The 26,317-nt window shown below is 39.8% G+C and overlaps 1 protein-coding gene across 6 annotated transcripts in view; it reads right to left on the bottom strand.

Annotated features, from left to right (window-relative positions):
• The window catches only part of LOC111870357 (protein transport protein Sec16A), an 87,076-nt gene extending 62,467 nt beyond the window's left edge, over window positions 1-24,609 (bottom strand). For 5 of the 6 annotated variants that reach the window (XM_023862575.2, XM_023862614.2, XM_023862584.2 and 2 more), the window contains exons 1-9: window positions 24,526-24,609; window positions 19,808-19,960; window positions 15,961-16,154; window positions 11,672-13,715; window positions 9,227-10,019; window positions 5,977-6,148; window positions 3,687-4,025; window positions 2,035-2,205; window positions 873-1,043 (exon numbers count right to left, since the gene is read on the bottom strand). In XM_023862575.2, the coding sequence (XP_023718343.1) occupies window positions 873-1,043; window positions 2,035-2,205; window positions 3,687-4,025; window positions 5,977-6,148; window positions 9,227-10,019; window positions 11,672-13,715; window positions 15,961-16,154; window positions 19,808-19,939 (4,016 nt within the window). In that variant the 5' untranslated portion in view covers window positions 19,940-19,960; window positions 24,526-24,609. The remainder of the gene's footprint in view (window positions 1-872; window positions 1,044-2,034; window positions 2,206-3,686; window positions 4,026-5,976; window positions 6,149-9,226; window positions 10,020-11,671; window positions 13,716-15,960; window positions 16,155-19,807; window positions 19,961-24,525) is intronic. The other variant, XM_023862594.2, reaches the window with a different exon arrangement.
• Between the last annotated feature and the right edge of the window lie 1,708 nt (window positions 24,610-26,317).

Here is a 26,317-nt window from a genome sequence, read left to right as displayed (position 1 = left end):
ATTGATAAAATGCTGGCCTTCTTCGGTGAAGTCCAAATGGGCTTGGCTTATGCAGCGGCTCTTATCTTACTCCAGATTCTCCAGCACAGCCAATAGGCAACTCAGTAACAATAGTAACCATGTGTACACTGTCAAAGTTTAGGCGCTTCAGTGGCTTAAGGGCAAAGGCTGGTAATCAGTCTTGTAAAATATCATTCAGAATTTCATAATTCCTTTGGAACACTACCAGCTCGTTGTGAAGGCTATATATTCTCATCACAATTAAAACAGTTGAAAATTATCAAGCACAACCTCAAGCGTTGTTAAATTTGCCATAATTATCATGTTTAGCATCCCCTTCCCCCCCCATAAAAAACTTCCAAAATCTGTTATGTTTATGATTTATGCCCATATTAAATTCACTGATATATGTGACTGATAACAAGCAGAAAGGTAAACAGATTTCATGCAGCTGCCATATTCCTATCTCACATTGTATAAGCATATAACCCTGATGAAAGTTGTATATCTTTTGCAGATTTACTGTTACAGAAAATTTCAAAACCCTAACAGTAGTAATCTCAGACCATGAAGTTCATATAAAAATCAAACTCATATCATTGGCTCTAAGGGGTTAGAAAGCATAAATATTTGCAATTCTCACCAGAATGACATTCAAATAAATTGAATACGCATGATACCATTAGCCTGCCTTTATTGATATAGGATAAACTAAAAATTAACCTACAATAGTACTGTTACATTATTTGAATGCAAAATGAATCTAATAATAACATTAGAGCCTTCTGGAATGAGACCCAATATAGTCTGCTGGCTGGGTACAAGTGCTTCAGAAGAACCTGCTGCTCCATCTTCAGGCAAAGTTCACTCACCTCTGATTATCTCGATAGTAAGCATCATCCTCATAACCTCTACTGTAGTGTTCGTCAAACCTCCTATAATCATGCCTGTCAGAATACTCTTGCCTTCGTCTTTCTCTGTCTCGAACCCGTCCTCTATCATGACCCTGGTCACGATCTCGATCACGATCTCTTCCTGTAGCCCTAAAAAGAAGCAGAAAAGGAACATACAATAATCAAAATCCTTACACATGTTTTATATAACTGAAGTATTATGAAAATTTCTTGGGATCAAAATACAAAAGCGTATCCAAAATTTAAACTTGATTTTAAATTTCCCTTATAATAAGTTCTTTATTTGTTGGTCCCCTGAAACTTCTTATCAAAGAAACACTATAGTAATTTTTGGGTTCCAAATCAGCAAATTTAGCCTCACTATATGCTAAGAGGCTTCAGATTAAAAAGTGGTTGAAGCAGAGGCACTCTCGACACTAGATATGTGGCAATTAAAGCTCTTCATTGAAAAGCCTGTGGAAAAATTGTATAAGAACCTACTGTCCTTGGAGAGGAAAGAGGGTAGGCTGGTGACTGGTTTGTTGACTGCCCACTGTTCACTGAAGAGGCACATAAATATTATGTATGGGCCTTTCAGAAAGCATTGTGTGCGGGAAATGTTGGCAGAATGAGCAGTCCTCCGATTATATACTTTGTCATTATAGGTACCCCTTTCACTAGGCATAGAATGTTCAGATGTGGATGGCTAGAGCCAACAAATATCAGGAGGGCCTCAATTAAGTTGTTCCCGACTCTAGCATTATGGACAGGGCTCTATGTTGGAAGACCCTTACAGTATCAAGGGTACACAGCAGACCAAGTAGGCACCTAAGTGCTTGGGGCAACTGAAGTTATGTTCCCCATGTTAATACCAATACTGCCAATATCTGCTGACATTTAGAAAGCTCTTCTCTGGTAAAAGATTCTCACTTGTTTCTGTGTGTAATGTGTAATATTTTTATGCCAACACAATCTCCATGCATTTAATATAAAGTCAAACCTGGAAAGTGCTTTCAGATAACAAATGGCAGTACCACATATAATTTCCTGATCCATTCAGTATCACAAATCATACCAATCAAACTAGTCACAGAAGTCTCATCACATAAACATCTTCCCACCCTTTACCCATCAAGCTTACCTATGATCTTTCCTCTCTCTAGAGATCTTTTGCACAATTTCACGCTGTCCCCTTTCTCTGTCAGCTCGATCTCTGTACCGGCTATCATAATTATCGCGGTGTCTGGCCTTGTCATGATCATGATCACTAAAATAATCTTCAGTATCTGCATCATCTTCCTGCCTATCATAACTGGCAAGAGAGAAATAAATCAGAAGGCACTAATATCTGTTGTACTAACATACTTAACTATTGTTAAGTCCTGTAAATGTATTCACCTTTTATCCTGGGTGGTGGGTGGGTAGATGAGTGGACAGCTGAACAGCTGGATGAATGTATGGACAGATCTGCGTCCGGAGGGAGGGGAGGAATGGATGAACAGATGGATGGATGGATGGATGGATGGTCAGAGGTATAAGTAAGTCCCCATGTACACAATCAACAACTGCAGACAATGAAAAGACTGCCAATGCTATAACATATGCCTGAGTTTTATTAAACTAAGGGTAATACCTTATAACATAATTAGTCTTCTCTCCAAAACAAATGCTGTGTTGTCTCAAAATCTGGTCAATTATTTGTAACAGAATCATGTAATTTAATTTTTGGCATGGAAATTTAAATACTGTTGCAGTTCAAGACCAAGGTAATTTAAATGCCTGCTTTATGAGTTAACAAACATTAGGAGAATATTATTTAACTAACTCCATTTACTGAAATGTCACACTCATCATGACAAGTACATGAAAACCTCTACATAAAAAAATTACTTAATTTCATAGCACAGAGTGGCTGAATGGCCGATATTTGCTCTAGCAGTAAACGAAATTTTATATATAAATACACCTATGTGTGATGGGGGGGGGGAAGCTGCAGGTTCATTATGTTCACAAGAGCTCCTCACTGACACAAAAGAAAAGTGAATTTAGGAAATTCCTGATAAACATTCGTTGATTCTGTGCAGAAAGAGGAATCCACCTTTTCAAAAATTACTCAAATTACCAGATCAATTTTCCAACTGATAACTCCTCTGACATCGCTTACATATAGCATTTTCATCCAATCTGTGACTTCTCTATCTCTGACCTTGTTGCAAGGCAAATATAACTGGGATTTCAAAGTGCAAAAGCCACTTATGTCCACCTCTGTTTTGTTGTTACGCAGTCATGTAATGCATAAATAAATTGATCACTATAAAGCAACAGAGTGGTAAATAACAGGACAGTGGCTAATGGAATTATATAATCATAACTGTCGTAATAAACAAGGAACTTCTTATTCAGCTTGTTTACAAAAAACCTAGGCAAAAAAAAAAGTGCTGTTCACTAGTCAGATATAAAAATATCGTACCACAGGACTCAATCCTATGTGGAAACCATAATTTCAATTTTTTATACAATGATACATACATTCAGATATGTAAATAAAATCAGCCAGTCCTAGTACCAAGCTGTTTCCCCCTCATACACATACTGCTTTTCTTTTCTGGATCTATATTTCAATAGTATTTCCATATACAACCAACTAGTATAATTCTTAAATGTGTCAATATATATAAGTACCATGATAATCTATAGCTACATCAATATTACACTAGTAATTTTAGAACCATACACAATTTCTATAAGAATACACACTTGGAAAGAAATAAATGAAGACAGTCATTCCCTTACCTTGTCTTTCGCCTCGGTCTTTGATTATCATCATGACTCCTAAACTCTTTCCTAGGATCATAATGTCTATCATCTCTGTAACGACCACCACTTGAGGAATCATCTCTGTCCCTCACTCGTTCCCTGTCTCGCTCATGTCTGGAGTCATACTTCCAATCCCACTCTTCTCGGTCCTTATACCTACTGGTGCCAGGAGATTCAGCCCTCTCTTTATCACGAAAACTGTAGTGGTCTCTGCGATCTGTCTGTCTTCTTTGGTGCTGAGAGTTATGGTTATTACCCTCATCATCCCGATGCCAACGTTCTCGGTCTTTGCTCATGGCCTCTCGCCGAGAACCACTGCACAAATATTTATTAATATTAGAGGCCAAAGATTCAGACGAACATATCACCTCCATCTTCAGGGTGGAATAAGCTAAGCAAGATACCAGCATGAAAGTATATGGCAAATATCAGCTTACCTTCAATAGACCACAAAGTTTTACATCCCACCACAGTGGGAACCTCAAGTCCTAAATGTTAAAGGCTAATCACAATCTTATGGCACCAGTGTGAACACGCTGCTTACCTAAGGCTTAGCATATGGCAGTAGTGAGGGTGACAGGGTGGGCAGATGGTGACAGCAGACATGCTAGGAAAAGCATAATCTCTCTACAAACAAGGGCTTGCATTCCTACCTTGATATATTATTTCCTCAGAGTGCTTCTTCTGTCATGAGCTTCCAATGTATGCTATTTCACATCCATGGCTACTGATAACTCTGTGGTTTCCATCTTAAAAATTGCCATAATTCTCACTTATGAAAGTTGTTTCTGTTTGAATGATCTTAACTAAGTGCCTGTAACAAACTAACCTGACACCCATCTGTTTCAGGCTGTGGATGAGTCTAATCAGACAGACTTATGTCTAACCTTCACACAGGTGTCATAAGGTTGCAATCAGGCTATAAATTCATCTCCAGCATAAAAACCATCATAGCCTATAACATATTATGAGCAGAAGACAAATTTTTCTCAGTAATCTTCATTATTTTAAATTGCAGTAAGGACAATGCTTGTTATTAAATATTAAGCTATGTTTTTCTACATTTATGTATCACCATCTTACACAACATATGCTTGTACATACAGGCTGTGCCATAGCTCAGGCGGTTAGTTGCTGGATTCCCACCATGATGGGCCGGTTTCAAACCCAGATCAGGTCATGTGGGATTTGTGGTGGACAAAGTGACGCTGGGGCAGGCTTCTTCCAAGTACTTTGGTTTCCCTTGCCAATTCTCATTCCACCACCTGCTCCACATTCATCATCTATCAACCGGGGCTGGTACAATAAGCCAGTTAGTGGCCAATGTACCAAGAGGACTCAGTCTCGCCCCATCCCAAGAGACATGTACATAACTGTCCACAGATTACATCCAATACTTCTGTCACTGTTACACACAAACACACAATTACAAAATTATGTTCCTCCTAAGGGTATATCAGGTAACTGTTTTGGAGTCCAAAAATCCTTTGCAGTTTTGTCAAAAGCTTTCTTGCAGAGCTGTGTGATTACAAAGTTAGTCCATTTTAAGGTCTCAAAATGCTAGACAAAATGAGTTGTTCTGAGTTATCTCAGTACCTACAAGATTCAAGTTCAGCAAAATTCTTACACAAGAAGTCCTCAAAATAACCTCCATTAGCTATTATATAGCCCCACACAAGGTGCAGGAAGCATTTTTCGCACTCATTCCAAAATCCACATTCTCTCATATATTATTTGTACTGCATCTGTAAGCTGCAATAAGTCTTAGAAGGAAAGAATTTTTTTAACAGTGCATATGTATCAAAGTTTACCCACTGGTTTCTTATGTTCACTAATTAAGCTCTAAATTAAATTTTTTCAGCATGAGTATGAGTATAAAATTATAAAATATATCTAACTGGTATAATGGCGAGAGTATAAATTTTGGTACAAATCACAAAAACTGAATATAGCAGCATAAAGGTGTGATTCTGTAGTTTGAACATGTTCACACTGTTGAACCCATCACAAATATGTACCAAGAAAAATCAATATAACCCTGTCAAATTAAGCAGCATGTTGTAAAAAGAAAATGGACTTACACATTTACATAAGGGCTTGAACAACATATACTTTGATGATACTGATAACTGTATTGATCCGATACTCTTTCATCAGTAATATTCAGTAAGTATATTTAAATACAACTGAGACAATGTAAATTGATCATACAACATATCAATAAAACAATGAGGACCCTAAAATAACAAGAAAATAAATTAAATACCTTGCATCTCGAACAGTGTTTTCGGACAGTGGAGGCGGTGGGTACACTTCTACACCATCAGAACCAATAGTCTCACTTCGTTCAGATGGGGGCTGTGGTAAGCTGTTGCCATTCAGAGCTTGCTCTGCTAATGGGCTAACAGGTTCACTCTTTGCATGACTACTTGCTGACACTGCACCAAACAAAGGCACTTGTGTAAAAATTTACACTATTTTAATTACAATTAACACCATGAAGAAGTAAAATTCTTCACATTTATTGAACCTGAAGGCTCATTACTGTTTTTGTTAAGTGCCTGCCATTGAGGACTATCCTGAACCAGATGAATCCAGTCCATATCCTAACAACTTATTTTCCAAAGACCTATTTTAATATTATCTTCCCATCCACGTCTAGTCTCCCAAATCATGTTTTCATTCAAGCTTCCTGACCAAAATGTTGACACTAATTTTACATGAGAGGTTAACAGTATATGAAGGGGGACCCAAAAATAACCGGAAACGACCAGTTGCGCGCACATGCTTTGTAGTTACGAGTTGTGCTGCTAGGTGGTGTTAACTGGGGGTCTCCCGCGACTGTTAGTGAGCTGGCGTCAGTCTGAGTTAAGTGGTTTGTCTGTGGTGCTCTGTTGTGTGCGTTCCTGTTTCAACCCTTTGGCGATTAGTGAGATGGCCGACCAGAAGGAACAAAGAGTGTGCGTGAAATTTTGCTTTCTGTTAGGGAAAACTGCACTTCACTCTTCAAGTCGCAGCAAACATTCACGCGGTTTTCTCTTTGGTCATCTCCGAGCAAGCGAGGAACAAATTTTGCAGACACCCGTCTCATGTGCAAACCTTCGGTTAAAATTCGCTGGACCGTGCTCCATGAGATGTTCGTTTCCTCAGAAAGTTGGTCAATGGTCTTTCGACGATCTTCATCAATTTCACACACACTCTTTGTTCCTTCTGGTAGGCCATCTCACTAAACGCCAAGGGGTTGAAACAGGAACGCACACAACAGAGCACCACAGACAAACCACTTAACTCAGACTGACGCCAGCTCACTAACAGTCGCGGGAGACCCCCAGCTAACACCACCTAGCAGCACAACTCGTAACTACAAAGCATGCGCGCACAACAGGTCGTTTCCGGTTATTTTTGGGTCCCCCCTTGTATGGAATTACATCCTCACAAATATCCTTCACTTAATGCAGTTTCATTTTATAAGTTATTAGATTCTGAAAGCTATATAAGAGATAACATAAAATAATGTAATATCTGTTTCACCTATTATATTAACATTGGACACTCCTGCAAACATCTAATCTTAAACTTTCATAATGGTGTATTCTAAAGTGAAGCCAAAAAGCTAAGGCATCTCCTCATTTCAGATAGGTCTGAATACAGAGTGAATGGGAAAAACGTTTACAGATTCTATTTAAATGTCACCTTAATTCGGCCAACTAGTTCTCTAGGTGGAATGGTGACCAGACTAAAGGCTGAAAGACTGAAGAATCAGAGTTGTAGAATCCAAACAGGTCTGGAGCCAATCCAACCTTCTATCCAATTAAGTTCTGAGGGCTCTTTCCTCTTTAAAGCAGTTAAGAGTGTGAAGCTTGCCTCCACTTAGTGAAGGTTAAGACTGTATGCAGCTACAACTCAACTCCCTCATACAGTTTCATGGTATGGTATTAACTAAGCAAACGAACACTTTACCTTATCTCTCCTGCCTCACTGTACTCCCTTTATTTTCTCTAGTATCTGATGATTGTAGAATGTGACTGGTATTTGACGTACAGAGCATTTGACTGAGACAGAAAGGAGCAAGTTTCTGTCACCTTTCTACTGTGATCAGTAATGAAGTTCTGTTTAGACAGGGAAAATCACTGTACTGTTGCTTCTATGGCAACAGCACAATGATTTTCCCTGACTATTTAAACAGAACTTCATTAGTGATCACAGTAAAAAGGTGACAGAAACTTGCCATATTGTCACATGTCTGTGACTAGACAAGGGATTTGGAATAACTACTGGATTTATTTCACACTTATAACTCATAGCTATAAATAATGTTGGCACTGTCACTAATTCACACACTCTATACATCACAATAACTACAGCATAGTCTTCTGTTTGTTATTTGTTTGTTGCTAGGTACAGGCTGCTAATGCTAAGACTGGACATTTCTCTACTTCTGTGCTTATGTTCTTGTCAGCTGGTGACTGACAACTCACTACTTACTGCTGACTCCCAACTTCAACTAACTCATGACAACTCACTCCAAACCATCGCAAGAATCACACAGAGAATGGCACGGAGCACATAGAAAATATGGCTTCTGAGGGTTCCTCTATTTTTGCATGTTNAAGCGGAGCCGAAGTGAGCCTAGTCCCAGCACACTGGTCGCTATGCCACGCGAGTCAACAGCGGTTGCTAGGCAAAGCGGGTAAACAATGGTTGCGAGAGACAACGGTAATAAGAGCGGTACATAGTGTTGCTAGCGCGACTGCGGCAGACAACAATGGTGCCTATTACGTGGCTGTTTTCTGAGTTGTCCGGAACGAGGATAGATACGGAGCAGCGAAGACTATTCACAGTTAGTTCCGAGTTAGTTCTGAGCAAGCCTAAGAGAGAGTGTGTGATCAACAGTTCTCGAGTTACGAATTCACAAGATAGTTACGAGTTAGCCAGACAGTCAACCCTTCAGTTGTAGTCTAGCATTTACAGTCTAGTATTTGTGATACTGCAAATAGCAGTAGTTGTGAATCTGTGAATTGTGTGATTGTAAGAGCGAATGTGAAATAAATTCGCTATATGAAATACGGCGTGAAGTTATTTGTCGCGTTATACACCCAACACGTGACAATATAATAAGCTTGATGTTCTGAGCTGATGGAACACATCGCTCACATACCAGTCTGAATTCACAGTCTGGTGAAAAGCACTAGGGCCAATAATTTACCATGCACTTGCAGCACACCACTCCCCACCTTTACACTGTGTAATGACACTTGTTGATTGGTATGAGGACTACCTCTTGATACCAGAAGATAAAAAACAAATCATGGCTCCTTATGATACGAAAACAGTCCACATACAAAAAATACTGATTCAACAGTGGAACAGCTGCCATATCATACACTAACAAACTAGCTCTAAAGACTGAGAGGCTGATAGCCACTCAATGGCCAAGAAATTCCCTATTTCTTCTAGAATCTGAAGGTTCATTTTCCTCAATGTTAAAAAAACAGAAGGTTAACTCTTTCACATACTTGGTGACGGTGGCAATGGTAACGTTCCAGCAGGTCCCACACCATCCATTTCATCTTGTGCCACACCCGTGACAACCCTTGGCTCCAAGGGAACTGCATCAATGGGCTGGAACGTGCCTGCTGTCAATCCTGACTGTACAAAATTTCCTTGACTTTCTGGGCTACTAGATTCCCCAGGAACCATCCTCCTCAAACCAGGTGGTGGAATATCATCCACTGAGCTGTGTGCTGGTACTGTTTTAACGCTTCCAGCATCTGAAACAAAACTACCACCACCAACACTTTCCTCAGTCAGCTGTCCTGGGACCATTCTATCAAGGAACATTTCACCTGAAGAATTTTCAGTAGTATGAGCAGAGTCCAAAACTTGCATTATGGAATTCTCGTTTTCTGTAAACTGCCCAGGAACCATTCTATGGAGGCCTGGTGGAGGTGTTGAAATATCTTCACTAAAATTATCCCCACAATTGATGTCAACTACATTCTCTGGTTGATAAATGTTTGTGCTGGTATGCTGATCAGTAATCTGACCGGGAATCATGCGACGAAGTCCAAGCAGTGGCGAGAATCCTTCACTTGAAACACTGCTGTTACCATTCCTTGAAATTCGGTATTGCGTTTCCATCACATCTGGCACTGCAGATCTAATCTCTCTCTCATCACTGCTGAGTTGCCCAGTCTCAAGATATTGGTTTCTATCTGGTCCACAACGGGGAGCCACCTCTTGGTTTTCAGGACTTGTACTGTAACTTGATGGTTGGGTCCACTGAGATGCCATTCCTCTTAACGAATCCTGAAACATCAAATAAGTGTATCTGTAAGTGAATACTCTTGAGTGATCAGATGCATCAGTGTTGAGCAACTCAACATTATGCAGTTAATCACCTTGAGAATTCTAGAATAAGAACACCCTGTAAAATCCACCAATTTTCTATGGTTAGTGAATGGGAGAAACTTTAATCAGGAAGGGTCACTGAAGCTTTAGTCAATCCACAGATTTCATAACTCTGCAAAATAATTCATAGTTCAAGACTAGTTCGTTATGTATCTAGCGTGTTACGCATCCCCTATGTTCCGGGAGTTTTACCTTGGTATGGGCAGATGTAGATCATACTACAGTATATTATTTTCTTCTTGGGCCAAATTATGTTTAGGATTTTGTTACTTATTCAATGCCCAAAGATGTTATTTTGCTCAGAGATGAGCCTTATTTATATTACAGTCTTCATTCCATTAAATATATTGTCACATGTTGGGTGTATGTCATGCGACAAATAACTTCACACCATCTTGGATCTAGCGAATTTATTCCACACTCGCTCTTACATTCACACAATTTACACACAAGTTACTGCCATCTGCAGTGTCACAATTACTTCTCCTGCTGTAGTCACTGCCATTCACTTGATACTACTCAACAACTTGTAACTGCTGGACTTCGCCTCATCTCTTTGAAGACTGGAAACCGACTGCTAATGCCCAACTAACTGCAGCAAATGCTAGACTTCCACTGCACTGCTTAGGCATTCCAGTGTCTCTTATAAACCTTCAGCCAAAGAGCAGAAAATGCACCTCACTTCCCTGTTGTGTAATCGCCGTGTTTACCGATTGCCTAGCAACAGTTGCTGCATGGACTTTCCTGTTGCGTGACATCACAGCCTAGCGGGGAGGGGTGTTTACCAAGCGTTGTGTAATGATGGAAGGAGTGGGGGTATGTGACATCACTCATGACCCCTACTTCCTGCTGCACCATTCACGTCACAATATATATATATATATATATTCTATTTATTATTTGTTAACTATCTTCCACTTACAGTTTAATAGTGTGACATGACACCTGAATGCCAGAAGTGTGCAGTCAGAGAAGCACAGCAGAGACATCTGTTGCTAGACAACAGCTAGCTGAAACACATTTCCAACGGCAACAAATACGCTTGTACAAATCAAAGCGCTGCCCAGAGATTGTCACATATTTCATGGCAAAAAAGAATAAAAGAGAACAATCAACTGTTCGATATGGCGATCTATATTCGGTCTGCATGAAGTTAGTTCAGTCTGAGATTCAGACAGCCAGAGAGAGTTTGAGAGGGTAAAGATCGAGATACAGAATTTAACACTAGAAACTCTTCAAGATTCAGACAACGATGATATTTTCTTTATTGAGGAGTAGTTCAATGTGCAAGCTGTTATAATCAACTGTAACTGTAACAGAGACATCCAATAAATCCAATCATCAAATCTAGAATCCACAATTATTCGTCATTCTAACCCCTTATGTGTGACAATATGCCTAAACTGCCTAAGTACCCTTCAATCTATAGCAGCTAGGCCTGCTTACTGACATACCCAGGAGCAGTGCATGGCAAAATAAAGTAAATCCATAGCTCTCTCATTAAAACATCCAAAAATACTAGCTTACTCCAAGAAACTCTGTAAGCCTACCTGGCCAACAGGAGCAGTATGTGGTCTTGTTACAGGAGCTGTTTGTGGAACATCTATGAAGTCAGGTCTCTCCTTATTATCTGGTACTGTCTCCAAGTTCACCGCATCTTCAGTCATGGGAGGTGGTGGTGTTTTCTTTTTTCTGCTAACAAGGCTTCCTGGAGCTTCCACAGCCTTGTGACTGTATGTTGGCTGCATGAGGTTGTTTACTGTGTGTGACATAATCTCTGGTATTGCTGTAAACTGTGAAATATTCACACCTGGTTCAATTGGTCCTACTGAAGGTAAGTGTAGATGACTGTAGCTTCTGTGCTCAATTACACCAGTTGCTCCTTCTCCACTAGGTGGAATGGTTTGGTATTTATTTGTATGTTTCTGGTTCAGTGAGTACGGTTTACTGTTCCTTCCCTGAGTAATCCCAATACTCTTTGGAGGATGTCCAGGCACTGCAGGTGGTGGAGTCACATTCACATTACTTTCAAAAGATTGGTTGCTATGTCCCGGAGAAGGCAACAATGCACCTGAATTGTCTTCAAGTTCAGGATAAATGATCTCTTTGTTTTCCACATCTGGTGATCTGAAATTTTCATTTGATATTGTTAAGCTATCTAAAGCACTGGAAACACTTTCTACAGACAACGCCGTCTTAATGGTCATGGATTCTGTTTGTGTTGTACATAGATCACCATGCACATAGAGGTTGGAGGACGATGCTGAACTATTACTACCAACAGACAAATGACCATATGCATTAGAGTTTGTATCAACTTGACTGCACCCTCTGTTTCCTGTATCTTTATTCCAACTTACTGTCTCATTTGTGGTCTGTTCTACAGCATAACGATCAGTACAGTAGTTCTGGTAGTCTTGATGATATAAATTTCTTGATTCACTGACAGAAGTGTTATTTGTAACACCTTTCAAGCTCTGTACTTGATCAGCTCTTTCTGCCTGACTATCACCCTGCTTAACATCATTAAATTCATAAGTGCTGGGTTCATAATTCTGGTATTGATCATTCTGCTCATTTACCTGAAGCGTATTGGTAACCAGATGTGACTGAGGTACAGTTGGGTGAGAAGAAACAATTTCATTCCCTTCTACAGTCTGAGACAGCTCTTCAGAACTTGGTAAACTCTCTGTAGACCACTGTGAAGAAAGACCATCATTTCCTGCACTGAAACTTTGTTTACTTGTGTCTTGTTCTCTACTTGAGCTTTCTGTGCTTAACTCGGGAACATCATTTGCTGGTGAGTCCAATTCTTCCTTAGTATCTTTCATGGTCTCTGTATCATTGGCACTTAGAGGAACATTTGTGAATTCTCCACCTCCTGTGACATAATCCAATGATAACTGCCGAGTGTCTTGTTTAATATTTTCTACATTCTTCAACTCCTTTGTTACTGCAGTTTGATCTACCATTCCTTCTCCACCTCTTCCCGCTCTGCAAGTCTCTTGCTGATAAATGTTAACATTACTCACATGGCCTTGTTCAAAATTGCTTTTTGCACCATGGGATCCATGATTATAAATACCTTGATCAAAATTTGATGCTGTACTTATTGTAGCATACTGATTATCAGATGTAATAACGGGATGATTTACAGTATTATTTTTTACATAGTTCGGTGTGAAGGGATTCCTATTTCCTTCAAGATGCTGTGAACTACCACTGTGAAATAATGCTGTCTGGTCAGCAGAACCTGAACCGAAGGATTCTGCTATAACAGCAGCTGTACCAGGAGTCATTACTGCAGTATTTGGCCCAGTGTTGAAAGTTGCATGCACAGGGGCAATGGTGTAATTCTGCCCATGCTGTCCTGAACTGTAACCTGCATTAGTACTTGGAATATTATGTTCTTGGTAGGTTGCCGTATTCTCTACAGACCACCTCCATGCAGGATCAGGATTAATGTTATTATTATTATTGTTATTACTGCTGCTGCTGCTAAGAGGCTCTGAATTCTCTGAGATCCCAGACTCTTCCCAGCCCCAGTTCCATGGGTCTGGGTAAGGTCTAGCCACAGACGGATCATAATGGTTTCTGAAAGAATGAAATCGCAAGACTGTTGCACTAAAAGTTGTGACAATTTCTGTTAAAATTCAGATTAAGGAAAACAACAATACAACAAATAATGCAATTATGACTATATGCTACTAAAACACAAAACTTCACAAAAACATCTTTTCAGTATTACTACAAAAGTTTCACAGTTAGAAACATTTCACGGTGAAACAATAGACAGCAAGGAGTATGACAGAACTCTTTTATTTTACTGAGCTTAAAATACTCAGTGGTTACAGTAATTCTTGTTAGCTAAGTAACTATATTATTTTCTATCAAGTCAACCAGTGCAAATGCTGTAGCCAAGACTCCAAACAAAGAACAACACTGTGAAGCCTGAGAAGCATTTTCCAGCCCAAAGTCAAGCTTAAATATTTTAGACGAAAACCACACAATGTGTGGAGAAAATCCTAACGTCTACTTCTATATTAACAAGAGTCTCCCACTGCACCCTATCCTAAGACAAATCCCATCCACACCCTTACACCCTCTGTGGGAGTAGAGGTATAGCTCCACCATTCTTGACCTCACTATTACCCAGAGGGTAGGCAACTTCATACCTTGGTGGATTTACCCATGGCAATTGCCCATAGTACCCACTGGGTAAGATGCTGGATGGGCCCCAGAGCTGGTCTGGAAGTTGTGTGCAAGAGAAAAATCTTGTCCCAGCCAGGAATTGTACGTGGCTTTCCAGCCTGTAGCCTGTTGCTATACCAGTTGAGCTAACCCAACTCCTCTTCCATCCATATAATGTGTATGTATTCCTCACCTCTGCATGCATACTACATGCCACACTCATCTAATCCTCCCTGATTTTACTACCCTTATAATATTTGGGGACATGGATATAGTTTTATAATAAGAAGTTCTGGGAAGAACTAATCACCTACTTTCCTTTGATAGGACATGGACTGCATAGAAAATGACACATCCAAATGTTAGACGTGGTATACACAGACACACACATAGATAACAAGGTGATCTCATATGCCAACTTTGTTTTTCAATGTCTAAAAAAGACAATGTAAACCACACTGCGTATCACACCACTGTATAGGGAAGAAAACAGTACTACTAAAACTATTTCAATAATTTTTATGTTACAACCTTGTTACCATTCAATTCAAAGTCTTTGGTCTCCCCGTCCCTTATTTAAAACTGTAAAGATCAGAGGCTGGTGCTGAGAAGATTTGGACTTAACAAGAGAATGTACAGCAGGAAACAGAAAATAAAATAAGGAGCCCAATTATTTGTTTTCTCACCAAATATTTTTAGGATTATTAAACCAAGGAAACCGAGATGGGCGGGCCACATAACACATTACGATGAGAAATTCTCACACAATTTTAGTCACAAAACCTGGACAGACCACTCAGAAGACCTAAACAGAGACAGGAGGATAATTTCCAAATTGACTTTAAATAAACATGGAGAGATGGTATGGAATGGATCTGACACAGTGGCATGCACTTGTGAAAAAGGAACTGAACATTTATGTGCTGTAAAACGTGGAGAATTCCTTGACAAACTGAGTACATTTTAGCTCCTCAAGACACTCCAGTCCATGGAGTTTACAAGCTATCCTAATTCTTGACCAACTGCAGCCAGTTAACTCGGAGCCCAGTTGCCTAAAGAAATTTGTGATCTTGGAAAATATGTGAATTTAATACACCTTACATGGTCCTATATATATTCTTGGAGTGCTCACTTCATTATGAAAGTTACGAGGTGGGCGGGGCATGTAGCACGAATGGGGGAGACGAGGAATGCGTATAGGATATTGGTGGGAAAGCCAGAATGAAAGAGACCACTGGGAAAACCAAGGCGTAGGTGGATGGACAATCTTAAATTTGATCTTAGAGAAATAGGATGGGATCGTATTGAGTGGATTGATCTGGCTCAGGATAGGGACCAGTGGAGGGCTCTTGTGAACACAGTAATGAACCTTTGGGTTCCATAAAATGCTGGGAAATTCTAGAGTAGCTGCAGACTTGGCAGCTCCCCCAGAAGGGCTCAGCTTCATGAGTGAGTAAGTAAGTACAGTTTCATAAACAAGGAGTACTATGCAACACTTGATATGTTGACCTACTTTCATCTACAAACATCTACAAGATTAGAATATTTCTTATGCCACCTTTAGTCGATGGTATCTTCAACGAATATCTGCTTCCTTAACACAGTGTTACTGTAGTTATTATCTACTGCAAATATTTCAGAATTCTACCTGTATGGTGAGAAATACTGTTGACTGTTCTGTTGTAACTGTTGCCCATACTGCATGGGCTGCTGCTGATAGCTTGTACCACCACCCCAGTTCCATGAGTCACTAGTCCCTGTGCCACTGTTCATCTGGTGGCTTGTGTTCAGTGGGGGTTTTGATGCCGGAGTGTACCACTGATACTGAGACTGCCATGCTTGCTATAAGCCAGACCAAAGAGCATTTGTACGTATATACATGGTATACTCAATAAGAAGAAGAAATTAAAAAAAGAATAAAATGCAAGGAAATTTTACCAATCAGGTTGGGGATACATTTTGGGAATGGGAAATGCCAAAGACAGGAAAATACGTTCATTCACAAATTATTACATGTCTATATTAACATACAGATAAGAAACGTGGACATGGACCACAACAGATGTTTATGAACTAGGCACAACTGAGATAAAATTATTAGGGGGTGAGAGAGAGAGACAGAAAGAATGTGAGCTTGTATGTGTGTGGTTTATATTATGACACTGCTATTGTCTCAATATACAGTGTCCCAGGAGAAATGTTCAATATTTTGGGAGGTCCTAGTATCAGTCATTCTAAGCAAAAAAGTATATATGCACATGTCCTACTCCAAACGGTTTCCAAGACAGAGCTATGTCACTGTACAGTTCCAAAATTGTTGATAGAAAAGAGATACTACATACTGTTTCCAATACCAGCATTTACTGTTCATGTGACAAAGCTGGTACAGTTTAGCTAGTATAAAACATTTTCAAAAACTCCACCATCAACATTAATGCACTTTGCACCTCATGTGAGGACATGGCGTGTTGCTTGTCTGAGCGCATCCTGACATTCCTTTAAGTGCAGGATAACCTCCACCATGTGACTGAGTAGTTTGTCTTGTGTATCCACTTTTCTTCTGTACTTTACTCTTCATCCAACTCCATAAACAAATGCTGTATTTTAGCGTCCTGTTGCACTGATTTTCATCCATGATATGTATACAGTGGCCATCTTGTAGTGCACTCAATTTCACCTGTTACTTCACGACATGTTTTGGCAACATAGTGCCATCATCAGGTGCCCTAATTATGCTAATCTATTGCATTGATTGTCATTATATGTCTTTATAAAATTATTTAAAAAGTATTTAAAAAGTGCATATTCGTCAACTATAATAAATTTACACACACTAAAACTTGTTAAGATTATTCATCTTATGTGTCTTAATTAAAACTTGCGTGTGGTTCTTCCACTATGGGGGTCATTTTTCTTATATTCTGTGTAAACCGTATCTTGTGATGTGTGTTCCCTTTTTTAGCTGCGGCCACTGTATACATACCATAAACAAAAATCAAACGGGATTATGCCTGGAGTTCTTGGTGACTGCTTAATGGTACTACCACAACCAATCCAGAGATTAGAGAAAGTGTCAATGAGATGCTGCATCATAAGTCAGGTGTAATGAGAAGGGGCTCCATCATGCTGAAAGTACATAGCAATCCATGTTGTCAAAGAAACATCCTCTAGTTGCTCTGGTAATCCACTTTGCAGAAAGTCTAAGTAATTATGTCCTGTCATACAATCTTCTAAAATAACAGGACCTATCAACATGTCATCGATCATAAAGCAAAACACACTCGTAGAAAAATGACAACTGAAAAATTGTTTCCACAGTACCATGTGGACTGTCATGAGATGCAAGATGCAAGTAACATGTGTTGTTGATTCCATTACGGTTTAAAGTAGCTTCATCAGTGAAGAGTATTAATTTAAGCAATTTGCAATTAGTATGTAACCAATGACAAAATCCTAGATGCATGGCACTGTCCCCTGGGTGTAGATTTTGCATATGCTTTGTGTGAAATGGGTACAAGCTGTCACCATGCAATGTTCACCATACACATGTTTGTGAAACACCAAGACGTATAGGAAGTCTTTGCGGGCTAGTAGTAGGGCTACACTGTACCATTTCAAGAATGTTTTCCTGTTCCTCCACATGTTGTTGACATGTTCATGCAGATAAGACATGAGCACTGGGAAGCATACCACATTCACGAAATGCACTGAACACCTTGAAAAACACTCTACAATCTAGAATTCTGTGCACAGGAAACTAGTGACAGTGTTCTTCAACAGCAGTGGTGTCACTGCCATCGCAGAAGTTGTAAATGTACAGCACATCAGTATGTTGGGTATTTGTGAAGATGTGTGCCATTTTTCACAACACTCCTACCATGTCACTATCAACAGTCACAATGGCCAACTGATGCTTCACACCAATTCACAGACAGTGGTGGAGTATGGTGGGAGGGAAGGACAATATTGGGTGCCAAATCCTAACTACTGTATAGTGACACAGCCATTTGGAATCGGACACACACACACACACACACAAATATATATATATATATATACACACACACTTTTTTGCTTAGAATAACCGATACTATGACCTCCCAGAATATTGACCTTTCCTCCTGAGATACACTGTATAGCACAAAACAATATGAAGATTAGTGAATAATGAAATGGAAATGATATGGGAACATGGGGTTAACTAACATGTCATGCAGAAAGAAGAACACAGGAGGAAATTCTGGAGGGGGGCCTTTTGGAAAACAAAGATGAAGGAGAGAGTTGGTTGTTGGAAATCCACGTAAAAGTTCAAATGTCAAAGGAAGAAGAGAATGCATCATGAAATTATATGAAAATTAAACAACAAAATATCTGAAAATATATATACTTCACATATTCTTTATGTTCATTTATCACAAAGGAATTTTCTGAGATGACAATAACAAATTATTGTTCTTTCAGTCTAAAATAATGGTAATATACCTGAAGAAGGAAGCAACTGTAACTTAAGCTCAGTAACCTACTATTTGATTTTTCCCTTTCACTTCTCTCACGCATGTATCATTATCTGTCACAAGTTGAACACACTGTTTATTTCAGAATTCAAGAAGTAACATTAATTCCATAGTGGCTGTTAGACACAGTAATGTTTTCTTTTCTTTTTTCGTTAAATTTAACATAAGATAAGTTAGAAATGAGCTCTTACCAATGCATTACATTTCAAAACACAAAACCACAAGATATACAGGAAATTAGTTTCATCTCCCATGTCTTTGAGCTCTATTACAACAGAATTTGCATATTTTTCCATTATCTATAACCAAATATGACTTCATGCTCTTACAGTGTCATCTGTGTCATTCCACCTCACAAGTTTCTACATATGCCAAGTTATTACTGATTCTAGGAAATTAAAAAAAAAATGGTTGGGGGTGACTTTCAATGGCATGAAATTCATACAAAATTTTATAAAAACAGGCAAATTACATTAAAGTTTGAAGAGGGAATGCAAGGACAGTATAGTGATGACACAAGCGTGGTTCTTTTCCAATGAAGAAAAGTGAAAATAAAAACACATAATTTCAGTTACAGAACAGATTACATTTAATTTTTTGGACACTGAAAAACATTTCAGTTTGAATGTATGGTGAGTTACTTCAGAAAAATAAAAGGGTGGAAAAGTAGGAACTAATATCATCCATCCATTTTCTCACTGCTGCACTGCATTCAACTAATATTTATTTACCTCACTGATGCAAGTAAAACTGCTAACATTGCTAAAACACACAACAATATTAATTTCAGATTCATGGTAAACCTTCAGACCTTAAGAAATTAATGTGCCTTTCTATTTTATCAGATGAACTCTTAATAATACACTGATTTGGTCACTTTATTTACAATCATGCTACACTTTCTTTAACAGTCAGACTAAACTTTTTCCTTTGATCAGATATACAAGAAAAGAAAGACCATATTTATGTAAATCTGCTTACATCACTGGGAGGACCTACATGTTGTGGCAAGTTTCTGTTATATAGATGAGGGTTGTGTGCAACCTCTTGGTGTCCTGGACCTTCATTCTTTGCATTGAACCAAGAATGGTTGTTTGCAGTGGGGGCAGTCATTAGGAAGCATTTGTCTCCAGTCTGTGAAAGAACAGGATGCAAGCAATCAAAACAAAATCAGGTATCAAAAGAAGCAAGAACTTCAGCATATACATTGCGATATATACAAAGATAGTCTACAGAAACAGAGTTGCTTTCACAACAGTTCAAGTTAACTACATACATCATATCTAATTTACTGTCCAAAAAGTATCCGACCTTGGGCTGGGAAAGCAAAGTTCTGTATCTGGGTGGTTACAATACCGAATCCCCTTCAAAGTAGGCCCCTTGTGACTCCACACATTTAGCCCAGCAGTCCTTCCATCACTGAAAGCAATTTTGGAAGGCTTCTTTTGGGATGGCATACAGCTGCACTGTCACATTCTGCATGATGTCCTCGCAGCTGTCAAAACGGCAGCCTTTTGGCGGTGTCTTCAATCTCGGGAACAGCCAGAAATCACAAGGAGCCATGTCAGGAGAGTACGGAGCCTGGCGAACCTGCAGAAATGCCATGCTTGGACAGGAAACCCTGGATCATGTGTGCTGAATAAGCTGGGCGTTGTCATGATACAGCTGCCAGGTGTGTGCATCCCACAGCTCCGGTCTCTTGCGCCGAAATGCATTATGAAAATGGCTAAGGACTTCTTGGTAGTACTCCTTACTGACAGTTTGGCCCAGTGGTGCGTACTCATGATGCAGAACACCTCGGTAATAAAAAAAAACAGTTAGCATCACCTTCACATTGCTCCAAACCTATCATGCTATTTTGGGCCTTGGGGATGTTGGATGGTTTCACTGTGATGCCGGACCTTGGTTTTCGGGTCATATCCATACACCCACGACTCGTCACCAGTGATCACAGTCTTCAGGAACTCAGGATCTCTGCTGGCGCACTCCAGCATGTCCTGCGCGACCTCAAGAAGGAGTTGTTGCTGCTCCAGCGAAAGCAGCTTGGGCACAAATTTTTCCACCACTCTTCGCATGCCCAAATCCCCAGTTAAAATTGTGTTTGTGGAACCTCTGCTGAGCCCAACCTCATCAGCAACTTCCCAGATGGTCAAACGACATTCCTCCATGATCAGTGTCCGCATTTTTTCAATGACATCTGCATTTCAGCTCACTGACGGTCTCCCGGAATGCTGGTCACTGTATGCCTACATACAGCCATCTTTAAAGCGGCTGAACCACTCTTTATCTTGAGTGACCCCATTGCATCATTGCCAAAAGCCTGCTTAATTTTGTGGATTGTTTCCCCTTGGGTATCCAAAAGTTTCTGACAAAACTTGATGCAGTATCGCTGCTCCAGGTGTTCTGTCATCTTGAGGGAAATGAGAACGAGACAAACACGTGTTACACTACTTCGCTATCTGGCAGCTACAGAAGCATCCGGCAGTGTTGCAAGTTAGAGAAAAATCACGCATGCACATTAAGTCCCTTCTACCACTACATTCAGCTTCCCCATCCCTTTGGCCATTACTTACAGTGGAAAAAAATAAAGTCGGATACTTTTTGGACGGCAGTGTATATATATAGTGTGACATGTTGCGCAATGGAGGACAACCCCTCCCTACCCAGCAGTGACGTGGCGGGTGAGTCAGCGCTCCATCCCCCCCCCCTCTGCACTGTGACATGGCGCGCAATGCCACTGTCGACACAGCGTCAGGCAATGAAAGGGACAGTTTAAAAATAAAATCCTCACTCTCCTTGAAATTAAGAAAATTATCACAATTTCATCAGGATCATCCCTCTGATTCAACTGTTGTCCGTATTTGCAAACAATATGTCCATATGGTTGTTTACAAGCATGTGGGTGCCATTTCCAACATATGCTGTAACTTAAGTAATGTACAGAGTGATTCAGAAAGATGGACACAATTTCAGTTGGCTATATTTCCTGAACTGTATGTTGCATTTGAATTCTGTAAAGTACATTTGAAAGAGGATGTTGTAAAGTCTCTAATTCAGGAGATTACATTTTCCAGCAGGACGGAGCTCCACCTCAATGGCACCTGAATGAATCTCTACCTCAACGATGGATAGGTCGCATGGGGAATGAAGACCTGGCATTTCAGTTCTGGTCACCGAGGTCTCCTGATCTCACACCCTGCAACTCTTTCCTGTGGGGATTCGTGAAAAATGCAGTTTACGTACCACCTCTTCCCACAAATCTGAATGACCTAAGAAACCGTATCACAGCTGCTGTGAACTCAGTGACGCAAGATATTTGTCATCGAGTGTGGGATGAATTCAGCTACCGTCTTGATGTTATCCGTGCAGCCGGAGGGGGGCACATTGAACATCTATGAACTTCCTTTATGTATAATCAAATGTAATTTACAGAATTCAAATGCAACATATAATTCAGGAAATATAGCCAATTGAAATTGTGTCCATCTTTCTGAATCACCCTGTATAGGGACTGTCTGAATATACTCATCATCTGCAATAAGTGTACAGGGACTTTTGGCTCACAATGGATATGGAATCAATTAGAACATAATATGGCATGTTCTGATCACTGTGTGGTAATGCGGACATTCTCAGGTGGTCACCTGTGTTGTACTATTCCATAAATTGATACACTATCATTTGCATTGTCATTGTTGATGTGAGGGGAGTAACATTAAGATAAAATTAGTGCCAAAGTTCTGACCGAAACTGATATTCCATTCAACACTACAACATTTGGCATTCTTAACTGGTCTGTTTCTTCATCTGTTGTTTACTGTTGTTTTGCGGTGCCCTTCCCTGTTATTGCTTAATATTATTTTTCTTCATACTGGCTGTATGAAGTGGGAACAAGAAATCATTCCACACTGCAGACACAAGTCTAAAACAAGAGACTGAAGTTCAAAGAAGAAATACATGGCCTAGGTACACAAAACACACTTCCAAAACCATTTACTTCTCTCCTGTTTTTTCTAGCACTTATACTTACTTACTCAAGGAGCTGAGCCCTTCTGGAGGAGCAGCCAACTCTGCAGCTACTCAAGAATTTCCCAGCATTTTATGGAACCTGAAGGTTCATTAGCATGTTCACAAGAGCCCTCCACTGGTCCTTATCCTGAGCCAGATAAATCCAATCTATACCATCCCATCTTATCTAAGATCCATTTTAATACTGACCACCCACCTATGCCTTGGTCTTCCCTGTGGTCTCTTTCCTTCTGGCTTTCCCACCACTATCCTATATGCATTCATCTCCCCCATTCATGCTGCATGACCTGCCCACCTCATCCTCCTTGACTTGATCATTCTAATTATACTTGGAGAAGGGTACAAGTCATGAAACTCCTCATTATGTAGTTTTCTCCAACCTCCTGTCACTTCATCTCCCTTTGGTCCAAATATTCTCAACAACCTGTTCTCACACACCCTCAGTCTATGTTTCTTATTTCTTGTCAGAGACCAAGTTTCACACCCATACAGAACCACAGGCAAAATTATAGTTTTGTACATTCTAATTTTTGTTTTTGGACAAGAGATGAGAAGACAAAAGGTTCTGGGCTGAATGGTAACAAGCATTACCTGAGTTCAATCTCCTCTTAATTTCCTCCTGAATCAGGTTTTGATTTGTTATCATCATTCCCAAATATCTGAACTGTGACACATTTTCAAAACACCTGTTTCCTATCTTCATGTCATGATTTTGCCCTACATTTTGGTGACAAGAAAGCACTTATACAGCAGATGAAAAAAATGTAAATATATAAAGTAACTCTGGCATTTAATACTTCACAATGAATGTAGCATTTCAATACTCCTCTGCCGTGATTCAGACAAGCCTCAAAAATAGAACAAAATGGTCAGTCTCAACTTGACATACTTCTACATGAGCCAGGAAAGTTACATAACAGCAGTCTGAAACTATATCATAGATATTTTACAATGTGTGATGACAGTGCACAGAATTTGTCCAACACCATAAACCTAAATTTTGTAACCAGAAGAACAGTAAAAGACTGCAGCATGTCAGTATGACACATCATCATTGAATCTGAAGATGTTTACTCATGCCATTAATTCCTACAATTTAAGACAGATAAACTGCCAGTCATACTGTACGAATCCAACAGAAAATGGGGACAAACAACAGGAGCAGAAATTCTGTAGCCACAATACATAAAATATCACCCCCTTCCCCCCCTCAAAAAAAACACGGTTGTTACACTAATATAAACATAATGTTTACAATATATAAAATGATGCTTCCGCGACAATACGAAGGCAAATTTACCTACTATAAATTAAATAAGTACTGTCAAACTTCACATCTTGACATTTCCAAAGTTCAAAATGTGAAATATTTGAATAGAAAAAATTTTCAAATACAGGCGAAATCCTAAGGCTATATAACACAACACCATAAATTCCGTCATTCGAGCTAAAGCAGCAAGTTTATGCAGGAAACAAACTCACAGATGTTTGCTTTCTTCAGGAAAATTTTATTACATACGCTACTACATTATACATAAAGCAAAATTTAGAATACAAACAAGATTCTATAACGACCATAGAAACGTCTTTCCAATTTTAATAGGTGGTAACCCTAATTAAACATACAAAAAAATCGTTAAAATTATTAACTACTTATTTCGTTTACTCACGTCGCAACTGGACTATTCACGTCACCCAGTCTACCTTGATTAGTGGCTATCGAGACTGGTGACGTCGTTGACGTTATGTCCGGCATGGAGCTCGATACTCCTTAGTATATCATTTTAAAGCATATCCAAAATAATTATCCTACACCAAAAATTTAGTACGGACAATCTGACAATAACCAGAAGATACTTCAGTGCAAAAATTCTAACATAATTATTAATTATAGCGTTTGTAAAATTTGGAGTACAATATATCAAATGAATGAAATTTCATGATGAGAAAGTTTAGGATTTTGGTACAATGTTACAATGACAGTCCAACCCATTATATTGGTTATTCACAAAATTATTAACTCTGGGTATTTTATTCACTATTTTTGTGAATATGAACTATCAACTTCCTAATTATTCGTACTACAGACGAGAAAATAAATTTACGTAGATGGAACATATCGCACAAATCCTGGCCACCACGGATTACAAAGTAGGTTTGCTGCCACAAATAACACGCTAAAACCCGTCATATGTTAGTGCCTAGTGATGTTAGTGGTTTGGATTGGTAATTGGATTTGTTAAATGGTTGTAACTGGTAATTACAAATAATTATAGCGCTACGGATAATCTGCCTTACGAAATCACTATAGCACACACTATCGCCATCTGTTAACACAGCTGAATACGATACAGTGATAAAAAGGACGCCCTCTTTGAAATAACCAGAATTAGGTTATTTCAAAGAAGAAAAACAATTATTATCTTTGTTGCTGGAAAAAAGAAAGAAAAACTGCACAGTAGGGATTCCCAAAACCGATTATTAATGAATTATGTGATTATAATTGATTAGTGTTTGTCTCACACGGGAGAAACTTTATAAAAACAATATCCACGAGATGACCATTCTACTGCGCGTAAGTCGAACAGTGCTGCGTCATTCGTGGCGGTGTGCAGGTGCAGTTGTGGACAACGCTCAGACAACATGGAAGCAGACGATCATGGGCAACGGTGGACATGGTTTCTCTGGGGGGAAGGAGTGGCTGCTTCACACATTCACACGAGGTTAGCAGCCATATGTGGGGAAGCAGCACCAAGTTGCAGAACCGTGTTTCGCTGGATAGCAGAGTTCGAAGACGGCAAGGACTGTGCGGAAAAAAGCAAAAGAAGTGAGCGTCCAGCAACAGCATGCACACCAGACAGCACCCAGCGCGTCAGACTTGATACTGCAGAACAGGCGCATCACTTTCGATGAACTAGAGAACGCAACAGGTTTGTCGCGCAGAGCACTGCACACCGTCATCCATCAGGACTTGAAGATGGTCGGTGCTCAACGGGTGCCCCATTCTTTTCCAACATGACAGTGCACAGCGTCATGGCAGTCGGCAGACCATTGCCGCCCTGGGTGCTCTAGGGTACACGTGCTGCCTCATGCGCCATACTTGCCTGATCTTGCCCCTAGCGACTACGCTCTATTCGATGCAATGAAAGACGGTTCACCTCCAACGACGAGCTTCAGGCAGTTGTCCAGCACTGGCACCGGGATACCCCCCCCCCAAGGTCTGGTTTGCTGTGCAAATACGGAAACTGCCAGAACCGCGGCAAAGGTGCATAGACATTGGCGGGGAATACCTCTAATATAATCTGTATGTACTTTGTTCCAGTAAATGGTTGCTGTGATGAAAAAACATCTAGTGTCAATCATTTTTGAATGTCACTAGTAAAAGCCCGCTTCGACAAGAGACCAGTCAGTTCTTAGGGTAGCCCCAAGTAGAGCAGAAGCAAGCTCGAATCCAACAAAGGG

The sequence above is a fragment of the Cryptotermes secundus genome, unplaced genomic scaffold (genome assembly GCF_002891405.2).
Source record: "Cryptotermes secundus unplaced genomic scaffold, Csec_1.0 scaffold1674, whole genome shotgun sequence".
In the NCBI taxonomy this organism is placed as follows: Eukaryota; Metazoa; Arthropoda; class Insecta; order Blattodea; family Kalotermitidae; genus Cryptotermes; species Cryptotermes secundus.
Note: the sequence above shows the minus strand (reverse complement) of the source record. Positions and strands in the feature narration are given on the sequence as shown.